The 23207-nt window shown below is 40.1% G+C and overlaps 1 protein-coding gene and 1 long non-coding RNA gene across 5 annotated transcripts in view; one reads left to right on the top strand and one right to left on the bottom strand.

Moving 5' to 3' along the window:
• The window catches only part of Ptr (patched domain-containing protein), a 55322-nt gene extending 41852 nt beyond the window's left edge, over positions 1-13470 (top strand). For 2 of the 4 annotated variants that reach the window (XM_072018695.1, XM_072018696.1), the window contains 8 exons: positions 1584-1860; positions 2219-2429; positions 2774-2959; positions 3124-3467; positions 6730-6930; positions 7007-7138; positions 9581-9894; positions 10752-13470. In XM_072018695.1, the coding sequence (XP_071874796.1) occupies positions 1584-1860; positions 2219-2429; positions 2774-2959; positions 3124-3467; positions 6730-6930; positions 7007-7138; positions 9581-9894; positions 10752-12227 (3141 nt within the window). In that variant the 3' untranslated portion in view covers positions 12228-13470. Of the gene's footprint in view, positions 1-1583; positions 1861-2218; positions 2430-2763; positions 2960-3123; positions 3468-6729; positions 6931-7006; positions 7139-9580; positions 9895-10751 lie in introns of those variants that run through there. The other 2 variants (XM_072018698.1, XR_011801943.1) reach the window with 2 other exon arrangements.
• On the bottom strand, positions 3229-6565 carry LOC139995331 (uncharacterized). Its single transcript, XR_011801947.1, has 2 exons — positions 6143-6565; positions 3229-3493 (listed from the first exon to the last, which is right to left on the bottom strand). It is a non-coding gene; the product is annotated as an uncharacterized lncRNA (long non-coding RNA).
• Positions 13471-23207: the final 9737 nt, after the last annotated feature.

Below are 23207 nucleotides of genomic sequence, written 5' to 3'. Positions count from 1 at the left end.
TATCGAGACTAGCAACGTTTGAGTATCTTCAATATCTCGATATTGTGACGAGAGATCTTTCCAAAATTACGAAGAGCCGATCGTGAAGACCAAATAAAGTACAACAACTCATTGGATCTTAAATTTGCCCTGCACGTGTGAAATAGAAAAACTAATTATACCTTTGCTCTTTTAACCTTCCTTAATTAGAAAAATTAGACTTTGTATCAATTTTAAACTGTCTTAAAGTACTCTTAATCACACCTTTCTCTGTGTTCTTAGCGTTTCTTGCTGCTTCTTTCAGAAATCGCTTACGCGAGCGTAGATCATGTTCTCGTGTAAAAAGCATCGATTACAAACGAGTAGTCGTTTCAATAGAGTTACATTCGCAACCTGTAATTTTGCCATGGCTGATCGGAGATCGTAATAGTACTCTGGTATTCGAAATATTCCTTTAAACGTTGCGTTACGCTCTTTTTTCCACTTATTTCTTCCTAATTTCTTGCCCCCCGTTGCGAAATAGTCTGTCGTTAATATTCGTATTCGTTGCTTACGCTGGAACAAACAATTCGCTCCACTTTCTATCGTTTCCCTCGGTTTTCTGACAGCACCGCTCTGCAGTTATGGCAATTATGTCATAAATTTCAAACAACGTTGATCGATCGCCATCTCCGTGCACGTCTGAGAACCAGTTCCTTCTGAACTACTGTTAACCGCTATGACAATCTTCAACTGTATGTACAACGCGTTCAACTATAATAGAATGGACAGGTTACGAACGTTATTTCTTTGCTGATGGTACTTCTGCCGTTTTATACGGTTTCCACAACACGAACGTAGAATACTATATTTACAAAGTAAATTCCAGGCATCTTTACTGTTTCTCTGTATTTTGAATAGAATTACCCAATCGTCCCTGCTCTGGATATATACCATACAGGTGGGGCCATTTTTAAGCAAGTCCGCCTGAATATCTGTTCGTGTCGTGATGACGTAAAAAGTATTCTATAAACAGTTTGAATGTCCTGCATCAAGGGACCAACGTCCTGTAGGAACATTTGTGTTTTGCAAGCTTGTTTTCCCTGAAATTCTTCGATACCATTTAAATTAGGTATCTTTTCCATTATCACAACTGAAAGAGACACTTTTTTAATTGTGCCACCCTGTATGTACATAGTTTATATTTATACACAGTTGGAATAGTGTGGGAGTAATTGTAATAGATGATATGTTATAACTTGTAACAGTTTATAAATTAATTGGTTATTTATTTATAATTTATTGGTTATTCAATTGGTTATAATTAAATTAATTCATAAATTGGTTAAATTTCATTGGTATCTTCTTGTAAGGGATAAGAAAAATGCATTGACTACTCCATATAAGAGTATATGATGAAATTAAAAAAAAAGACACAACGAAAAAGAATATATTTACATAGTACAGTGTATATAGACATAATATAAAATAAATATATGTATATATATATAAATGTAACAATATATAATAATATAGAATATAATATATAATATATAAATAAATATATTTATATAGATACATGAAATAAATATAAAATAAAGTAGCTTTGTCAATGCTTTGTATAGATGTGGAACAATCTGACATGCGTGGACGATTTCCTAAACCGGGCATTTCACAAATTGGGTCTGGTGGTCGGCCGTCATCCCGGCTACTTCGTGATAGTTCCGGTTCTCGTTGCCTGCATCTGCTTCACCGGATACCAGAAAATCCATTACGAGATAGATCCAGAGTATCTGTTTTCTCCGACAAATGGACCAAGCAAAATGGAGAGGGCGATCGTCGAGCAATACTTTAAGGTCAATTACAGCCACAAATTTAACCTGGGTCGCATTACCAGGCCAGGTGAGTCAGATTTTAAAAGGAAATACCGACGCCAGTCAAATTACATTTTACAAAATACGTCGGCGAAGTTCAAGGAGAAAGTGCATCAACTTCTCCTTTTTCTTGTTTGTATTGTGTGTAATTTCATGCTGCGTGAATTAACCTGCTGTGCAGAGTATAGTTTGTTGTTATATAGTCTGAGAACTTTCACGTTTCATCGAGCCATTGTTAATCAACTGCTGACTGGAACCATTCGCCTGGTTCCCTACACATTTTACTTTTTAAATTCTCTTTTCCTCAATCTCCCTCCCAAATCGCTGTTCATACGAATTTTAATTACTCGCAAACGTATTCGTGTAATATTTGTCGGTTTAAATAGGTCGATTCGGCCACGTGATCATCACATCCAAGGATGGAAACGATAATCTGCTGAGAACAGCGGTGTTCGACGAACTCAGGCAGCTGGACAAGATGATCAGGAACACGAAAGCTATCTACGAAGGGGAGGAGTTCACTTATAGTCAGATTTGTGCCAAATGGTTGGACACTTGCTTCAACAACGACATTCTCGACCTACATCACGTCATAGAGTAAGTATATTGCTAGAATCGTGGCATTGTTAATTATTAACTTCATTAAGCAACAGATCTTTATGTGTTTGCTAGGACAAATATCTAAGTTTCGATGTTTCCCTCATTTTAACATGTCAGAAAGATCTACAATGTTCTAAGAAAATGTTGAACGTAAAATTGAAACAGAAAATCATCTACGTTAATAACAATCGTTCGTACTTTGTACAAGCTCGAGATATTTTTTAAAACAGGAAGATACAATTGCATATTTTGTCATCTTTCGTGAAAAACAATATTTAGAAGAATATTTTTAAGACTAATCGGTGTGTTTGAGGGTCTAAGTAGTCGGTAGCACTTTGCAGGGATGTGGAAAAGAGGGAGCTGAACCTGACGTTCCCCGTGACATTGAACCCCGTCACTTGGGACATTCACCTGTTACCAGTCTATTTTGGAGGTAGCGTGATCGACGAGGACCTGATCATCGAGTCTGTACCCTCCATGCAGCTGGCCTACTTTCTCACAGTTGACAATGCTCGCCAGGATGCGATGTAAGTTCGTGTCCAAGCTTCCACGTTACATACGTACTCACTTGCTGCTGTTAAATATATTACAAACATTTTAAAAGTGTAGAAGTGAACGTAAGAAATTGGCAAAATCGCGAGCATACGGAACTCACACTGTATATCTAAAATCCTTTGCATCTTGAAAATAGCGGAGCAGCCTGGGAAGAAGCGTTTCTTGAGACGCTGAGAGAAGTGGAGGATAACAACGTGTTCAAGCACATCGCTACCGCCAGGTTCGCTTCTAGGACCTTGGAACTGGAGCTGGAGGAGAACACCAAGACCATAGTACCTTATTTCTCGAGCACGTTTATCTTAATGGCTCTGTTCTCTGTGGTGACGTGCATGATGACCGATTGGGTACGCAGCAAGCCCTGGTTGGGACTTCTTGGAAACGTCTCTGCGGCAATGGCCACTGTGGCGGCGTTTGGTCTCTGCATATACCTGGGTGTCGACTTCATCGGGTTGAATCTGGCTGCACCGTTCCTCATGATCGGTGAGTGGACGCGAATATACCTAGCTCTAGAGCAAAGTAGCGATATAATATAAGATGATAAATTTGATAAAATATAGGAGACAGATATTTTAGATTTGAAGCTCTCGTGATGATCGATGGATGTCATGCTCTTGACTTTTACGAAGACGATTGTATTATGAGTGGCATTCTTGCGTTAACGCTTCGCGAACGTTACAGTTCGCTTCTTCAGGGTACACCTGAACATTGAATTTCCGGAGTGAAAGTGTAAGAAGAACGAAATATTAGGTGGTTCCATAAGTTACGCATTTGGTTTATTTATATTTATTTACTATTTATTATATTCTATATTATATTAATTTATTTACATACATAGCTCTCGTCTAACGACAGTTTGTTTTCGTATATTGAACAAACAGGAAAGTGTATCAGATGCGTGACGATTGATCGATGATAAAAAATTTCTCTACCATTTATTTGTGAAATTACGTATTCAAATTTCCGATAACGTAATAACGCCTATGTTATTCCTTTTAGACTCAACTGTTGAAAAATATTGCATTATTTACCGAATGTCCTGATAATTCAGTACACGAAGCGTTAAAGAAAGAAGCGCGTAACTTTCCTCTGCCAAGATGGAGTAAGAGTACCATCATAAAATGGTACTTGATTAGTATTCTTTGGATGTAGGTACATCGGCAGATGAATATATAGAATTCCGACAAAAGAGTAACGTTTCGCTCTTTATTGGCGTTCGGTGTACTTTCGTTTGCGATACAAGGTGTCTGATGTAGGTTAAATAGATTCTATGTCATAGAGGTTCGCGTAATACTGAGAAAATTACGATAGCACCTAGAACACCAAGGATTCAACTCAAGACCTAAAGAATTCTTAATCGGATCAAAAAAGTCCCGATTCATGTTCGTTGTAATTTCAATTTGCTAGATTGTCGGAAGAACTGCAATACTAATTTTATACGGAGTGAATGATTGATGAGCGACTCATTGTTGTGTGAATTCCCAGAATAATAAGTGCGAATGAAACCACAGCTCAATGTGACTCGCATATTCTTCATGATGACTTAGTATCGATTCCGGAAATTGCAGACGAACTTTGAGCTTTTTGGATACCTTGGATACTTTCGAGTATTTGTGCTACTTTTGGGTACTTTCGAATACTTCTGATGCTTTTGGGTACTTTCGAATACTTCTGATGCTTTTGGATACTTTCGAATACTTTTGATCTCTTTGATTACTTATAATATATTTTTATACCTATCATATTTTCGATACTTTTTATACTTGCAAATACTTTCGATGCTTTGATGCTCACGAATACTTTGGACACTTGCGAATAGTCTGAACACTTGCGAATAGTCTGAACACTTGCGAATAGCCTGAACACTTGCAAGTAGTTTGAACACTTGCAAGTAGTTTGAACACTTGCGTATACTTTAGACACTTGCGAATACTTTGGACACTTGCGAATACTTTGGACACTTGCGAATACTTTGGACACTTGCGAATACATTGGACACTTGCGAATACATTGGACACTTGCAAATACTTTGGACATTTTTGAATACTCTGGATATTTTTGAATACTCTGGACGTTTTCGAATGCCCTGGAAGTTTTTGAATGCTCTGGACGTTTTCGAATGCCCTGGAAGTTTTTGAATGCTCTGGACGTTTTTGAATACTCTGTACGTTTTTGAATAATCTGTACGTTTTTGAATAATCTGTACGTTTTTGAATACTCTGTACGTTTTTGAATACTCTGTACGTTTTTGAATACTCTGTACGTTTTTGAATACTCTGTACGTTTTTGAATACTCTGGACGTTTTTGAATACTCTGGACGTTTTTGAATACTCTGTACGTTTTTGAATACTCTAGACGTTTTTGAATACTCTGGACGTTTTTGAATACTCTGGACGTTTTTGAATACTCTGGACGTTTTTTAATATTCTGGATACTTTCGAATGCTATATTTTCAATATTTTCGAATACTTTGGTTATTTTTGAATACTTGGATAGTTTACGAGAACTATACTTTGGATATTTTATATATTTTTTTCATATTAAATGGATCCTACGGATTTTGTTTTTTTTAAATTTCCAATAAGAATTGGCGTTCTGGTAATTCGAAAAGAAAGAAGAAAGATTTCTCAATGATCCAGTCGGACGTGTGCAACGATCGTAGTTGCCTGGTGGCTGGTGCATATGAGCGTAACGACGGAAGGGAAAAGTCGCGACGGCGGCTTCCGCTTTTCACGCAAATCACCCGGTGTTCGCCGATTCCAGCCTGTTTCCCTGATCTGTGGCCAGTCGATCGAATCGAGGAGGGCTGTTAAACAGTGTTTTGCAACAATTTCGTCAATGATCATTGCGTTACGACTCGGTTGCTTTCCCTAGTATACACAATCTTTGATTAATTGTAATTACGCCTGTTGTTGATTCTTTCGATGATTAATCCGACGTTTTTCTTAAGCTGCCAGATAAATATTTCTCATAGCAATTAGTATAATAATGGAAACACTTGTACGACGGCTAGTATTGTCTAATGGACTGGTGAAAAACGAATGTAGCTTACATAACGAGTACATTTCTATCGACCTCTCAATTTTAACTTTACTTTCGCTGCGCTGTTAAAAAGGAATATTTTAATATAAAGCGAGTAAGAATGAAAGGAACTTACCAAGCACAGCTAAGGATGTAATTGCCAAAACAAACGATGTATTTGATTGGAATAGTACGATAAGCGATGGAAATTTACTATGTTCCACTACTTAAATATATGTGTCGCGTTCAATTGGCCGGTAACTGAGTAAAATGCAATGTTAAACGCACTGAGGTGAGCGCGAAACGGCAGAAACGTGCATTTCCGAAAGAAATGCATCGAACGAAAGATGGTTCGATGGAAAAGTTTGGATGATAACGCGGGAAATGGTGTGGAAATCGGTCGTCCTTGCTTGAAATTGAATAAACGCGTTTATTAGCGGTTATAAATCGCCGTCCAAATGTAGACAGGCTGAATCACGAATAAGCCAGCCATTCTGATTCACTCGACGCATTAACTGCCGCCTTGTTATCACGCTAATGGCACTGTGGTCGTTTTTATACCGACCGAAGGGGTGTTTGCGCCGACAAATCGCTCCCACAATGACTCAGCTGTGTCACATTGTATTTTCTTTTCTTTTTTTTTCTCTCGTTCATATTAATTTACAACCAAACAGCCTGACGCTATTTCCAATTAATCGAACTGATCGATCGAATTGTTTGCAGGTATCGGAATCGACGACACCTTCGTCATGTTGGCGGCCTGGAGACGAACCAGTATAATGAAACCGGTGCCTGAAAGAATGGCTGCGACTCTCAGCGAAGCTGCTGTCTCCATCACTATCACTTCTCTCACTGACATGATATCTTTCTTCATTGGCATTCTCTCGCCTTTCCCCTCGGTTCAGATCTTCTGTATTTATTCAGGTCCGTAGCACGCGATTTATCTAAACGCCAATAACTCCAATGCTAAATGAATGATCTGTTACTTTGTTTGCCTCAGGATTCGCCGTGGTCTTCACCTTTGTCTTCCACCTGACCTTCTTCACGGGTTGCGTAGCCATTAGCGGTTACTGCGAGCAAAAGAACCTGCACAGTGTATTGTGCTGCAAGGTGCAGCCTCTCTCCAAATCTTGTAAGTCTCTGTCGCTCATATTTCTTTTTGTTTGAACGTTAACTTGCTCCAAGTAATACTCTGATCTCTACTAAAGCTAACACGTTGACTGCCACGACACCTGTATTCGGGTGACAGCAAAGTTTCCGGTAGGACCGCGTCACCCGTATTCGGGTGGCGCTTATTTCACTACTTGCGAAGGAGTCTAGAGGAAATAATAAAATTATTGAATTGTTATAAAAGTAATACGAAAGTTGTTTATTAAAAAAATCATTTACTCGCATTACTAAAATATCGATGGGAGTACCTAGCACAGAACGCTTGGTACTGCGGCACGCGTGGCCTGACGGAGATTTCAGTGAAAACACGCGTGGCAGTCAACGTGTTAAAGGGTTAAAGGAGGAAGAAACCAGGGCCGCGTTTATACTTTTGGAAGCCCTAGGCGTGCAACGTGGTTCTTAAACGTGACCTAACAGGGAGCGAGATGCCAGCTTCTTGCGCCTAACGCGTCTCACGGTAAACGCGGCCCTGGAAAAAACGCTGTAATTTTGCGAAACTGAATTATAATATAATAGACGAGCGTTGGTAGAGACAAAATGTTTAAAAGTAATATGCGTGTATAAGTAAACTTGACGTTAAATTTCGGACTAGATATTCTCAAAATCAGACAGTCTACGGTTGTAGGCAGAAGAAAGTTTAAAACTAATATACATGTATAAGTAAACTTGACGTTAAACTTTCTTCTGCCTACAACCGTAGACTGTTTGATTTTGAGAATATCTAGTCCGAAATTTCTAATTTCGAATAAAAAAAAAAAAAAAAAAAAAAAGAAAAAAGAAAGAAGCAAGCGAAACTAGTCGAAGGAGATTCAGGACTAACATCCGAAGAAGCTGCGACGCTGTGAGAGCGAGAAATGGAGCTGCAAATGGATACACACGCATTTTCTTGTTACGTAACCGCTGAAGAATCCGCAGTGGTCGGTAAAAGTAAGAGTTCGACGATCGTTTGCGACTCATTTCGGTTACTACATCCGATGTAACCATCCTGTTTACTTACACGTACGCGGCGATGGTAACAGGGTCCGTAAAATCGCCAAAGAAGACGTTACCCGGAATACTTTCACGGGCAGAACCTCGTCGAACGTATCATTCGTTGGTTTTATTTGAACTTTCATTTATTTGCCGCTTGCCACGGAACTTTCTATGCTAAGCAACGGCCGGCCGGACCCCGGACTCTTGGGGCCATTACACCAACGCTGCTTTATTCTTATTTCCATTCTACGAAAGGTAGCCGTTCTAAAAATCCTTTTAGAACAGACCTTTCTTTAACTAAAATCTTCTCACGAATACCGTTTTATCGTAAGAAGTCGGTACACGATCATTGCGAGAGAAAGGTCGTTGTAAATCGCCGGCGATTTCGATCGTGAAAGCCGGAAGATCCTGACCAACCGTCGTCGAGTCTCTAAAATTAGTTAGAAATTGTAGATCGATGCACCAGCAAGTCCATTGCTATCCCTTACATCGGTTACGAATCTGACAAATCGCTTTGGCGATAGCGTGTAGCTGTAATTGGCAAAATTGGAAATCGATCGTCCTGTGATCCGAATCGAGTTACTACTTCGTCTGTGTACTCCTTTGGTTCTTGTCAACTCGATGAGAAACCGACGAGACGCCAGATGTCCGGTGGTAGTCGCCGGTTACGCGAGAAAAGCGTACCAGGTTACGTTAGAGTGTCGCTAATTCGTTAGATCACCGCTGCGTTACGTAACCTCGTCACTTTCTCCCGAGGCATTGTCAACAGCTATAAACAATACCGTCTTGCATATTTTTGCAAGACTCGCGTTTTGCATATTCCAGTTTTTACCTTTTCTTGCTGCTTTCGATGGTCTGTGAAAAGCGGCAAACGGTATTTGCTCATTTCCGCGATCACTCGTGCACCATCGACTGGAAAACGCGGTGAAAGTGCCATTTCAAGGTGGTTACACGCACCATCGACGCAAATATAATTTACACGGCGAACGTTGCTTTTATCTTTACGCGTGGCTAGGCCTCAAAGGTTTAAGGTCGTTGGAATTTATCATTAATAATTGGTATCGTGACTCGATCGAGAAGAATTGGTAATCAATCGGTAGGCAAGAAAGGCGGCGGACACACGTGGTCAACGCATCTTGGAAATCGATTGTCCCGATCAGGAACGCGTGCTCGGCGTGTTAATGCGAGTCTTCGTATATCATAACGTTCATTGTCGTTTTGGTGCGTGACATTGTACCATCGTTCTCCTCTGGCTTTGTTCCCGCTAAACAATGACTCCGTACATTCTTTTTCTCACAATGTGTACGGGATTCATAGTAGAGGACAATGCAACAGATTCCCGTGAAAAGAGCGATCGCGTGATACACCACAACCACCCCTTTCCACTTGAATCAGCGAACTAACGACGAACGAATGTTGTTTTGTTTTTCAGCAAACAGATCGTGGCTCTATAGAGCACTGTGCAGCGGAGGAGTAGATCCGGACGATCCATACAACCCCATCGATAACCCAGAACACGGCTGCATGAGCTGGTTCAGGGATTATCTGGCTGCCGCGCTGAATTGCAGACCCGTCAAGGTCATCGTCATCCTGATATTCGCCTGTTACCTTGCTGGCGCTCTTTACGGTCTGACGACTCTTCAGGAGGGCTTGGACCGTCGCAAGCTCTCCAAGAACGACTCCTACTCGATCACTTTCTACGACCGGCAGGACTACTACTTCCGGGAATTTCCGTACAGAATACAGGTAGATAGAATGCAGGCGATCGTTATCCGAAGAGTAGCAGATTCTGGTGCAGATTCGCGATTTTTGTAATTGTTCAGGCACGCGGTATCGAACTATTTTGACACAGAGACATTGACTTATTTATTTTCTACTATATCGATAAATACGAATAACGAAAACATACAGGTCCAGCGTAAATGTCCTGAATATTGAGATACAGTAGATTTGAATAATAAATTTAAATAATAATAAGATAATAAAATATAATCGAGAAACGGTTCTAACGAGAAAAAGTTGAAAATCATTGTTTTGGGTAGGTTTGGGATTGCTTCTTTAATCGAAGAGATTTTTGAGAGGAAAGAAGGAGAAAGTGTTTGTAGCGAAGAGGTCCAGGAACCGCGACAAACCTCCGAAGATTCGTCAACCTGCGAGTACCTCGCTACACGCAATTATGTCACGTGGGTAACTTTCTCTCGGCTTCACTGCGTCGAAGAAAAGTGACTGGCATTGCGTCAGACGGTGCTGTCGCGATTTTTCTGGTTCAATCCAGAGGACGTTCGCTGGAACGTCGAGAGTGTCGCATTCTCCGCTCCGGAACCCAGTAATTGTTAGTTTCTGGCGAACTAGGCGTGGCTGGAAGACACTTAATTGCCGTCCGGACTATAGGAGGACTTTCAAGTTCATAGAAACCGTTCTTCATAATTTCATACCTCACTCCGCGTGTTCAATATCTTTAGATCGCGAGTAAATGGCGAGCAAAAGACGAAGGAAGAAAGTTTCCTGGTCTGAAATTAAATAATTCCGCCGATATTCGTTGACGAGTTTCACGAACCGGTTGCTGCGAGGCTCTACAAAGACTTTTGTCACTTTTGTTTCAGGTTGTAGTGAGCGGAAAGTACGACTACAGCGATCCGGTGATTCAAGCGCAAATGGAAAATCTGACCAGGTCCCTGGAAGCCAACAAGTACATCAGCAGCGCTCCCATATACACGGAGAGCTGGCTCAGAAGCTTTCTCAGTTACGCCAACAACAGCGCCACCGACGTGGAAATCAAGGACGAGAAAACTTTCATCAAAATGTTGAAAGACACTTGGCTGTCCCCCAAAAGTAGCTTCTCTCTGGACGTGAAGTTTGACGAGGCCGAAGAGCACATTATCGCCAGTAGATTTCTGATCCAGGCGGTGAATGTCAGCGGAACCAACCAAGAGAAAGATATGGTGAAAGAACTGCGTCGGATTTGCGACCAGTCTTCGTTGAACGCCAGTGTCTTCCACCCTTACTTCGTGTTCTTCGACCAGTTCGAGTTGGTGAAGCCCACCAGCATTCAGTGCATGGTCTTCGGCGCCCTCATAATGATGCTCATCAGCTTTATCTTCATCCCTAACGTCCTGTGCTGTCTCTGGGTAGCCTTCTGTATTATCTCGATCGAGTTAGGCGTGGCAGGGTACATGGCTCTTTGGGACGTGAACCTGGACAGCATATCCATGATTAATCTCATCATGTGCATAGGCTTCAGCGTCGACTTCACCGCTCACATCTGCTACGCCTACATGAGCTCGAAGCAAAAGACCGCGGAGGACAGAGTGAAGGAAAGCTTGTACAGTCTCGGTCTTCCGATAGTGCAAGGAGCCACTTCAACGATCCTCGGTCTCATAGCTTTAGTGCTTGCAGGTACCTACATCTTCATGGTGTTCTTCAAGATGGTGTTCCTGGTGATATTCATAGGAGCCATGCACGGCATGTTCCTGCTGCCCGTTCTGCTCTCTCTGTTCGGCCCGTCGTCCTACAAAGACAAGAAAACCGACTCGGACAAGGCTGAACAGCGGAAGGTGTCGGAAAAGGATATGAATTGCAAACTCCAGCAGCCTTACGTGATCCCGCACCCGACTCTCACTTACTATCATTCTTCTGCACCCGCGAAAAGTCTGCAGGATAGTCCCGCCACCAGTCTAGCCGCCTTCGAAGACAGGGATCCTGGTCTGGGCACCAGCGAGGACAGCAACTCTACGGAAAGTGGCTCCTCCCAAAGTAGAAGAAGGGAAGGCCAGCTGGAACCAGAGAATCAAAGGCGGCACGACGTCTGGAGAAGGTCCATAGGCGTTCTCTATGGTACGTCTCAGTTTCAGACCTCTTCACCGCCAGCTGCTCCTCCTCTGGATTATTCTGCCACGACCCCAGAGACTCAGAACGATCAGAACGATCAGGAGCGACGAGCAGTGAGGACGGTGTCTTACCTGGGTCCCTATTCGCCTCACAGGCCGGCCAATCAGCTGCACAGAGATCACAGGAGAAGTAGATCGTACCATAATCTGCATCACTCGTCGAGGTACCTGACTGACCCGCGTTATCCTTAAGAACGAAGAAGCAGAGAACGAGTGTAACTTGTGCACGGCTTGCAGAGGGAAATCCAATTTTTCTGTCGTGTGACGGTCGTCGAAAATACGGTTCACGTTGTTTGGGAATTTCTCTTGGAACCTGGCAATCAGGCTTGAAAGACTCGCTCGTGGCTGTAGATACAAATCGGTGGCTGGAAGAGCAGCGAATATGTTTCGCGAATAGGTTTCTTGCCCGAAGCAGTGTATTTAACAAGAAGGAAAGATAGAGAGAGAGAGAGAGAGAGAGAGAGAGAGAGAGAGAAAGAAAGAAGGAAATCTTCTCAGGAACGTCTCTGCAAGTCGTGTTCGTCTTAGAAAGGAGACTCGAGTGTAGACTCGTAAGTAAGTAAAGTAAGCAAAGAGACTCGTTTTTCAAGTGTGAGCTCTAGGATACTGTCAGAGGAACTGTATGGTAGAAAAATAGCACCTTCTAAGATCGAATTACGTCAGCCAGTATTTTTAAACATTCTGCAGTCTTTTTTTCCCGTGATTATTTTATTAGAAGAAACGAAAGATAGACTGGCCGTGGTCGAGCTTTGAAAATCCAGGCTGACGTTGATCGAAGCAGCGAATTTGATACGTTTTTACCTTGAGCCGAATGCATGATAACGAACTTCCTCTCCGATACTAGTTCGACCACAGTCTTTTATTTAAACTAGTAGCTTCTAGCTGTACCAGCAGGCAACGGTAGTTACCGTGCACGAGTCAGTGGAGGATCGTGGGAAACGACGAAAGTGGTCTTCCACGATCTGCAGTTAGAATGTAAGAACGAATCTGCTCAATGGAAATCAAAACCAAAACGCAACAGCAGGGAGAGTCAATTTTTCAAGCAAAAAATTCGAAGAACCGTCGATCGTGCCTTACCATGAAATGTGTTCTCGATAAAGAAGAAAGGAAGGAAAAGAAGAAATTGCAAAGTAGTCGCGAAGCAAGCTTACGACGTTCACGGCCGTGCTACGGCGAAATGAAATCGAACGGAATCGTGGAAATTTTTAGTTCGACCGAGAAACGAACCGATTCTCCTCCGGTGTTTCTCTTCTTTGTAATTCTATCACGCCGCTGATTTCAAATGTGTGACACGTGCGTGGAGTACGACTGCGAGTCAACTTGTATTGTATTTGCGATTTTCAGTGGGAACTCTGCTCTCCTTATTTTAGCAAATTTTTTATAGCGATTCAAGAAAACTAATCTTGAAAAATTAATTGTCGATTTTGTTGAAAAAGAAAGCTACTATATATTATGTATTATTTAATACAGAAGAAGGTATTACGGAAGAGATATAATTTACGAGCAATGTTAAAGAAAAGCGAGAGAAAGTTTCGAAAGAGAAATACGTTCGACAACGACCATTTATTCCAAAGGAAATATATTCTTCCGTGATTTTTAATGGATGCAATAAACGATACATGCTGCGTGTTCGGCACAATTCTTTCTGTATAGCACAAACGAGTATGCGTGTTGGTGAATGAGAGAGTGCAGCGAATATTATGCATTGTCACAGAGTGGCAGCTGCCATTGAGAAACTTCTTGTAAGCGAAATATATTCTGGTAATGATTTCCTGATGGTTGTTTCCCGGAACCGTGTTCTCGTCCTTCCTTTTCCATGCAAAATACTTGAGCAAGAGGGAGTCCCTTTACAAAGCCTGGGATGCCCAACTAACTTGTTAAAACAAGAATCATCAGATCCTGTGAATACGTAAAAAGTTCGCTTTAAATCTTCTCTTACCTTTGAACGAATAAACAACGCTACAGAGAAGTTGCAGAAAATTTACCGTGAGCATGGAACAGAACCCCGGAACGACTTATCCTTCGCTTCCATACCTGCGACACAACCTTTCACCGAGAGACTTGCTAGCGGTCGATGTTACCGCGTCAGCAGACGCTTATCCAACGCGAACATAGATTCTACACAGACAGTCGATACAATAGGTTGCTGCAACCTTTAACCAAAATCACAAATGGCACTTCGAAATGGAAAATTTCGAAAAAATTCTATATTTTCCCTTTTTCCATTACGGATGCGGTCGCATGATTTTGTACGTAGAAAGAAACGTAGAGTGGAAGAATGTGCACGAGGCTAGGAAGATAGCAGGCTGAAGGAAGAATCCCTGTCCCTAGATCTTCTTTTATTTGCTCCGGCGAGTCCGGCCATGCATGAAACACCGAGCTTAAAGTCGACTTGCCCCTTTTGGGATATTGCATCCCCGACGTCTCGGATAGCAGGCGATTTTCAAAGGTTTCCATCGGAACAGAGATTACCTCGGGATTCCTGTACGCGCGAAGGAACGCTGCTATCGAGACACAGTGAATCGCCGTCCGAAGTAACAGCAATGTTTACGAGGCTAGAAAATTTCTCCAGACTGCGCAGTGCACACGCTCTTGAAACTGTCGTGATATTCGACACGCGACGTCGCACATTTTTCTCAAATTCGAAGCAGTTACTGGGTGGAGAATATCGCCGAGTATCCGCCTTTCCACGAAAAGGAGAAAGTAGAGAATTTTTGTACTTCTCCAGGTATCTGAAATTCTAATAATCGTTCTAACAAGCATAATTTTATAGGTGCTGAGGTGTTGAAACAGGATCATTTACGACGAACGTTAAGGGAAAGTTGTGAAAAATGTAGAAGCAATGACGAAGAAATTGACAGTGTCACGAGATAACGTTGGAGATGTTTCATCTTGTTTTAGAAATGAGCTGAGGAAGAAATGGTACGATTAGTAACAGGATTATTTCAGGAAATATTAGCTTGTTCGAAAGGTTTCTGTCGTTTTGTAAGGAAATAACAGATTCACGACAGTTTTTGTTTTATATTATTTTATTGGATCATGTACGATCCATTTCGTTCTATTGGAATTAATAATATTAATAATATAATAATATGCGATTATCGAATAATAATGTGATTCTTCTAAATAATGTAATCTGTTATTTCCTTATGAAGGGAAAGAAACTTTTCGGACAACCTGATATTTGCGTCGTGAAACCTTACCTTAATTTGTCGCGTTTTATCGTTGTCAATTAGCAATTTGAGCAACATGTTGTCACGTACTATTTGTTGCATTTCATGCGTTTGTTTCCAAGTTACGATGCTTCCAAATCAGAAAGTTTCAATTCTCCATCTGCAATTCTTTACATTTTGTACAACTTCCCCGTTACATTTGCCACGAATGATCGTACTTTTACGATTCGTCAGGACTTACGGAGCGACGTCTTATTAGAATTCTAGGCGCCCAGAATTCTAGTGGCAAATACAAATTTGCCAGTTTCTCACCATCTATCTTTCTCTATTAATCCTTCTGAAATCGATGTTTACATTTTCGCTGCCGTTTTCCAGTGGAATTGTTCCATACTGCGGAATCGTTTTAAACGTTTTATCCTGTTATCTCGCCAGGATAACAATCCCATCCATCGAACGCAATATCCTCCGATAGAGCAATTTGCTGTCAGAGAAAATAGGGAACATTGGCGGGAAAACGTCTCATGAAGTGGCAACTGTTATTTTTTTGTCAACAATGCATTAACATACTGTTGGAAAGTAAAAAGGGGAAGAAATCGAACGTTGGAAATATTCTACGATTGGTTCGTGGCCAACGTTGTCTCGTTAATCGTCTCGTTCGATTAGTTTTACAATCTATTATTGGCCAGGTCCATTTCGATGACAGACGCAAGAGGTGTTCCGGATTTCAATTAAATCTCGCGTGTCTGTGGTTCTATACGAGGAACGAACGTACACAGCAACTTTTAGCCGCTGTTGACTAATCACAGTTGTGGCAAAAATGCATTCAGAGTTGAAAAATCACACGTCGTTGCGCAGTTACAGATATCGATTCAGCCAACTCACTGATTTAATGTCACTGACATTTAATGTCCAGGTTCGTTAGCGATAACAGTTCGTGTCCGATTAACTTTTGTTTTTCTCGAAGAACCGCATTAACCAGTTAGCTGTTGCGACCTCCTTGAAAAACGTGTCGTGGAAAATAAGCGACGACGAGTATATTCGACGAACGCAGACACATGTCTAAATATAGTTAAAATATAGAATCAAGTTGTAACGAAACGACTGTTTCATTTGTTCATTTTATTATTGCGATTTACCGCGATTACTACATTGCAATTTAAACAACAAAATGTGACTATCTTTTACGTATGACGAGTATACTCGTCATAACACAAAATATTGTCAAAATATTTGTTCATGACGAGTATACTGCAATTTATTGCAGTTATTAAATTGCAATGTATACAGCAAATTTAAATACTTTTTACACATGACGAGTATACTCGTCATGATATAAAATATTGCGTGACGAGTGACGAGTATACTGCGATTTATTGCAGTTATTAGATTGCAATTTAAACAGCAAATTGTAACTATCTTTTACGCATGACGAGTATACTCGTCGTTACACGAAATATTGCTATTTTCTCGTGACGAGTATACTGTAATTTATTGCAGTTATTAAATTGCAATTTATACAGCAAATTTAACTACTTTTCTACTTTACTTTTTACGCATGACGAGTATACTCGTCATGACATAAAATATTGCGTGACGAGTGACGAGTACACTGCAATTTAACTAGTGATGATTATACTCATCGTAACACGAAATATTGTCATTTCCTCGTGACGAGTATACTCGTCAAAAATAACTAACTGGTTAAATATCACCAGTTACGGAAGATTAAATTGTTTTATGTATTTTGCGCTGTCAGACAACATCTGGACCTAACTTACTCGCGCTAATGTCAAGAATTCAGTTAAATCCGGTCTAGTTGCTTTTATTACGAGAGCAAAGTTAATCGATTCACAGCGTACGATGTGGTGGTAATCAGGTACTGTTAACTATAATTACTATCACTATGTGGCGCAAGTGTCTCGATGTAATTTCGCCTTCCTCTAACCATCGATCGGACAAATTGATCTACTTCCACCTGCACGACCAACATCCTCGTAATCCATTCCCATTGCAGCCACCTCCTGATATCATTGAACGAACATCATTCTACAGTGTAGCAGCCGACAACATCACGCAAATGTCGACAACGTTTATCGGACATAGGACGTCCAATCAAACCTGTATTCATGAAATGTCGTTGGTCTCTGTCGTTCCTATCGCAGCGTACCGCGCACAGGTTTCTCCCCCCTTTTTTATTTTTTATTTCCTCCGAATTCCATGTTCTCGCAGTCCATGTTCTCATAATTTCCAGCTGGATCACGATGTGCTTGTTGCCACCGAAAAGCCCAAAAATAGAGAAAGAGGGAGAGAGAGAGATAGAGAGAGCTTAGAAAATATTCATCAAATTCCTAGAAAAAGGAGCTCTTACTTCGCTTCCGTCTTGTTTCAAGCTATACCGTGAGGAATATTGAATAAATTAGCATATCGACGAGGAGAGAGCCAGGTACCTTCGTGTTCCATCATATACTCACACATATATTTAGCTTACAAACATATTTCAGCATTCATTATACAATAGAAGACCTTTGTATGAATTACGTATGTTGTATGAATTAAACATTTTGAAATTTTATTAACGCTTTGTGGTGATTACGATTGTGGTAATTATATCGAGGAAATTTGAAAGCAATCTGAGAATGTATATAGAAGTTACAGGACTACTGTAAATATATATTTAGTCTAAGTTTAAGCGTACAACAAGTATTAAGTATATGTATTAGTAATAAGTACGAAATATATTGAACATTCAGATCTATCTATGTAACGAATAATTGATTGTTCGAATACTTTGCTGACCTCTGCGAACGGTATGCTTGCAATAAACGAGTCGGCCACAAAAGCACGTTGATCAACTCTCCATAAATGAAAATACGTAAAAGAGAAACAGTTACGAATATTTCTTTTTTAAATGTTGCTCGTAATTTGTCAAACATATTGGATACGTATCTATATAACGGAAAATTGATAACTTTGCGAAAAAAAACAATGGAGTTGCTCCTCGATCTGCCTTCCTGAGCGGCTCAAATATCCACAGCTTTCATGTATATTTGCAAACTTGTTTCAAACGTTACCGATACGATCATTAATTGTCGCGGTGCCAATGAAATTTCAAAATGTATCCAATAACACGCACGTGATACGCCCTATAGAAGGTGCCTACGAATGTCGTAAGTACTTTGTCAAGCCACGTAGACGAAGACAGAAGCCAGGCCACGCAGGGTCTCGCGGAACTCTTCTCCCCACCTTGTAGAGTAACTCGATGAGCCACTCGTTCCTCCACGAATTCCCGTCCATTTGAAGGGAATGCCGGGTTCAAAGGGTTCGATATTGTCGCTAGAGTCGCAGCCATTCTCCGTCGGAGGCTGATCTCGAGGCAGAGCAAATTATCCGGCCGCGGACTCGTCGAACGTGCACGTCGGACAGAGAATTATTAACCACGAGCTCGTCGACGGGTTATGCAACGGCGTGCCTCTCTCCAGGCCGTGAGTTATTGTCGGGAATCCTAAGGCGAGTTCCTAGCCGGGGAGGAACCTGACGAGTATCCTGACAAGCAGCCTGTTGCGTGACCTGACCGATCAATATCTGTACAGGCGCAACACCCGCAACCGCTCTTCCTATCTTCTCGACCTAACGCGTCTCGTTTCATCCCTCAGACCAACGTGTTCCCCTTTCTACTCTCTTTCTTCCCTCTTTTCCCTATTCTTGTTGTCGGTTCGTCTTGTTGAACGAGTAGGAACGACAGACATGCTGGCGGCTCTACAGCATTTGTGAATTAATCCCGGGGACGTGGCAGTGTTAGGAAATTTGATGTCATTGTGCTTATACTGATTCAGCTCTCTGTGAGTGTGAGTAAGGGAATGGAGGATAAATTGAATGATTTGTAGACTATGGGTGGTTTATGCATTTGTGGGAAATTTAAATATGTACAAGAAAAGAACATGGTATGCAGAAATATAAAATATATTCTTAAACAGAAAGATTAGGAAGGGTCTCAAAATTGAATTATTTGTAGACTATAGGTTGTTTGTGCATTTGTGGGAAATTTAAATGTATACAAGAAAAGAACATGGTATGCAGAAATATAAAATACATTCCTAAACAGAAAGATTAGGATGGGTCTCAAAATTGAATTATTTGTAGACTATAGGTTGTTTATGCATTTGTGGGAAACTTAAATGTATACAAGAAAAGAACATGGTATGCAGAAATATAAAATACATTCCTAAACAGGAAGATTAGGATGGCTCTCAAAATTGAATTATTTGTAGACTATAGGTTGTTTATGCATTTGTGGGAAATTTAAATATGTACAAGAAAAGAACATGGTATGCAGAAATATAAAATACATTCCTAAACAGAAAGATTAGGATGGGTCTCAAAATTGAATTATTTGTAGACTATAGGTTGTTTATGCATTTGTGGGAAATTTAAATATGTACAAGAAAAGGACATGGTATGCAGAAATATAAAATACATTCCTGAATAGAAAGATTAGGATGGGTTTCAAAATTGAATTATTTGTAGACTATAGGTTGTTTATGCATTTGTTGGAAATTTAAATGTATACAAGAAAAGAACATGGTATGCAGAAATATAAAATACATTCCTAAACAGAAAGATTAGGATGGGTCTCAAAATTGAATTATTTGTAGACTATAGGTTGTTTATGCATTTGTGGGAAATTTAAATATGTACAAGAAAAGGACATGGTATGCAGAAATATAAAATACATTCCTGAATAGAAAGATTAGGATGGGTTTCAAAATTGAATTATTTGTAGACTATAGGTTGTTTATGCATTTGTTGGAAATTTAAATGTATACAAGAAAAGAACATGGTATGCAGAAATATAAAATACATTCCTAAACAGAAAGATTAGGATGGGTCTCAAAATTGAATTATTTGTAGACTATAGGTTGTTTATGCATTTGTGGGAAATTTAAATATGTACAAGAAAAGGACATGGTATGCAGAAATATAAAATACATTCCTGAATAGAAAGATTAGGATGGGTTTCAAAATTGAATGATTTGTAGACTATAGGTTGTTTCTGCATTTGTGGGAAATTTAAATGTATACAAGAAAAGAACATGATATGCAGAAATATAAAATACGCTAGTTGGCAAGAAGATAGAATACCCTCAAATTTAATTCTTCTCCGGTTTTTACATAATAAATGCATCCAATTTTGATACTCAAGTTACGAGTACGGAGTAGAAAGTGCTTGAAAAACTAAGACGAAAAGCGCTTTAAGTTGTGTAGAGAAGGTCCTCTATTTTCAGGGAGTTTTCCCCTCTTTGCTGCTTGAAGTACCTTTTGTATTCCTTGCTTTTGGAAAATTGTGTTGGTGCACGAGAAACTTGATTTGAAAAAAAAAAAAAAAAAGAAGAAAAAACGAAGAATTATGTTATAATGAGAATCGCAAGCGTTCAGTATCGAAGAATTACTCGAAGGTTGCTTTTAGTGTCTTCATTTCGATGCAATTTGTTTGATAGCAGTTTTGAAAAATTGTCGAGGTGCTTGGAAAAATGATTGTCCGTAAGCGCAAGGTAGCGACTATCTCCATACGTCTTCTATCCATTTTTCCATTTTTCTATTTCCTTTATTTTCTCTATTCGTGTCAAGCGACGAGTAATGATGCGAAATATTTCGGTTTCATTGGAATAATGTCTTTTGTCGCGAACAAGTTTTAATTCCTCTCCCTCTCTTTTTCTACGAATTAATTTGGTATGAAACGAAGAACTTTAACAAATTTTCTCTCGATGCTGAGATTCAAATTTCCAGCAGTTTTTAAGCCGCAACTTGCAAGTTCGAGCTCATGAAAACGTTGCGCGAATACCTTGATAATTCACGACGTTGAACAACAAGTTGCAACAACAAATTTCTTTACAGAAAATTTCATCGGCTTTGCGGTAGTTCACCAATGACCGAATATCGAAGAATATTCTAGACATGTTAATCTTTGGAAAAATGACTCCTCTGTCTATATTTTTAATTTAAGACGAACCTCGAAACGAACTAATCGTTACTTGGCGAAATTAATCGATCAAAGTGGTTATAGCGATGTTTCAATTATCAGTCAGCGATATTAATTACGTCATTGGCAACACACAGCTGCAACTTTGCCAGTGAATAATTTGCAATAATTATCGAGAGCCCACTGGAGCGTTACGATGGCGGTTTAGTCGTGTGTGCCTTTGAGAAGCCGGAATGCTGTGTAACAGTTCCTTTTGCTTGGAAAATTGTTTATTATACGAAAGATTCGGTGTACTTCATCCGCGGAGGAAAAATAATTACGTGGCTAAAGAGCTTGACCCGCTTTTTCCACGTTGACGTCAAAACTCGTATACACATCTCGACGACCGCCGAGAATTTCCATCCCTTCTTAACAAAAACATTACGATTCCTCATTCAGCTCTTTTTCCAGCGGAAACTTTGCCCGTTGTCGAAGAAAAAAAAATTAGGAAGCAGCCGGAGACTGAGAACCAAATCCGAATAAATCTAATTAGACCGAACTTAATCCAGACTGATCGTTAGATGGTGGAAAAGTAGGAGGAAATCCGCGACTGATATAATAAGAGACGACCAACTTCTTTTTATCAGCCAATCTCGAAAATATATGTCTCGCTTTCAAACGATCTATAACCTTGTTGCTTTCGCTCATCTTCGACCGAATTTTTTCCAATCCAATTTTCCGAAAAATTATATTTCCTTTCCTTTTTTTCTTTCTACGTGTCGCAAGATTTCAATTTTGCGTTAAATATCTTTTTTAAGACGCCACAGATTCTTCTTTTAATGGTTAAGATTACAGCGAGATTCAAATGTAAAAGTTCCAGCATCGCTCTTCTATTTATCGACAAAGTATACTTCGTCAAAATTTAATCAAAATCGCTGTAGAAATTCCGTTGAAAGTGTATGACGAAGTTGGAAAGTTTCCGGTAAGAGTAGAAGAGTCTTGCGAATTCGTTTAATTTTTCAAGTTGAGTTCAGTTTAAGTTGGACTTGGATGTGGTATAGAGCGGAGTTGGGTCGGACGAGTTACTCGACGGCACGCCATTATTTTGATCACACGATCGCATTGTTATCGCGGCGACTGTGGCGTACATGGTTCTCGATGTTCGCCGAAGGAGCATGAGGGTGGAAAAGGGTAGAACGGATGGAAAGGGGACGCCGTTGGCGCCAGGAAGGCGTCGTTTACCATAGCACCGAGGCCTGCTCTCACCAAGACGCAGCATGACTCACGAAAATCCCACGAATTTAAACGCGAGCCTCCGGTTTCCAGCCACGGCTTCCACATCGAATTTAACTAGCTACTTGTTGAGATGAAAGCAGAACCCAATACTCTCGCCAGCCACGTTTATTCGACGCCAGAACCAATTATCTTAATTGAACGACGTATTTCGACTGCCTCGAAGAGTTTTTCATAAATTAAACAATTTTGAGTAAATCAGAGAGGACTTACTTCGCTTAAACTTCGCCTTTCTAATAATATTTCGCTTTCTTATTTCTATAATAACTTTCATTTTAAACGGGACACAGGGTATTTTAGGTATTTTGGGTCAAAGTTCGACTGTTTCGAATTCTTCTAATAAATTAGACAATTACACTTTGATATGTACTTCGATTCTTCAATAATATTACTATTTCTTATTTATATGACAATTTTCATTTTAAGGGAGACGCAGAGTATTTTGGGTATTTTTGGTGAAAGTTCGACTGTTTCGAATATTTTGAATAAATTAGACAATTATACTTTCACTCGTACTTCGATTCTTCAATAATATCACCGTTTCTTATTTTCATGACAGTTTCCATTTTAAGGGAGACGCAGAGTATTTTGGGTATTTTTGTTGAAAGTTCGACTGTTTCGAATTTTTCTAATAAATTAGACAATTATACTTTCACTCGTACTTCGATTCTTCAATAATATCACCGTTTCTTATTTTCATGACAGTTTCCATTTTAAGGGAGACGCAGAGTATTTTGGGTATTTTTGTTG

Source organism: Bombus fervidus, chromosome 15 (genome assembly GCF_041682495.2).
Source record: "Bombus fervidus isolate BK054 chromosome 15, iyBomFerv1, whole genome shotgun sequence".
Classification (NCBI taxonomy): Eukaryota; Metazoa; Arthropoda; class Insecta; order Hymenoptera; family Apidae; genus Bombus; species Bombus fervidus.
This window is presented reverse-complemented; position numbering and strand designations above follow the sequence as displayed.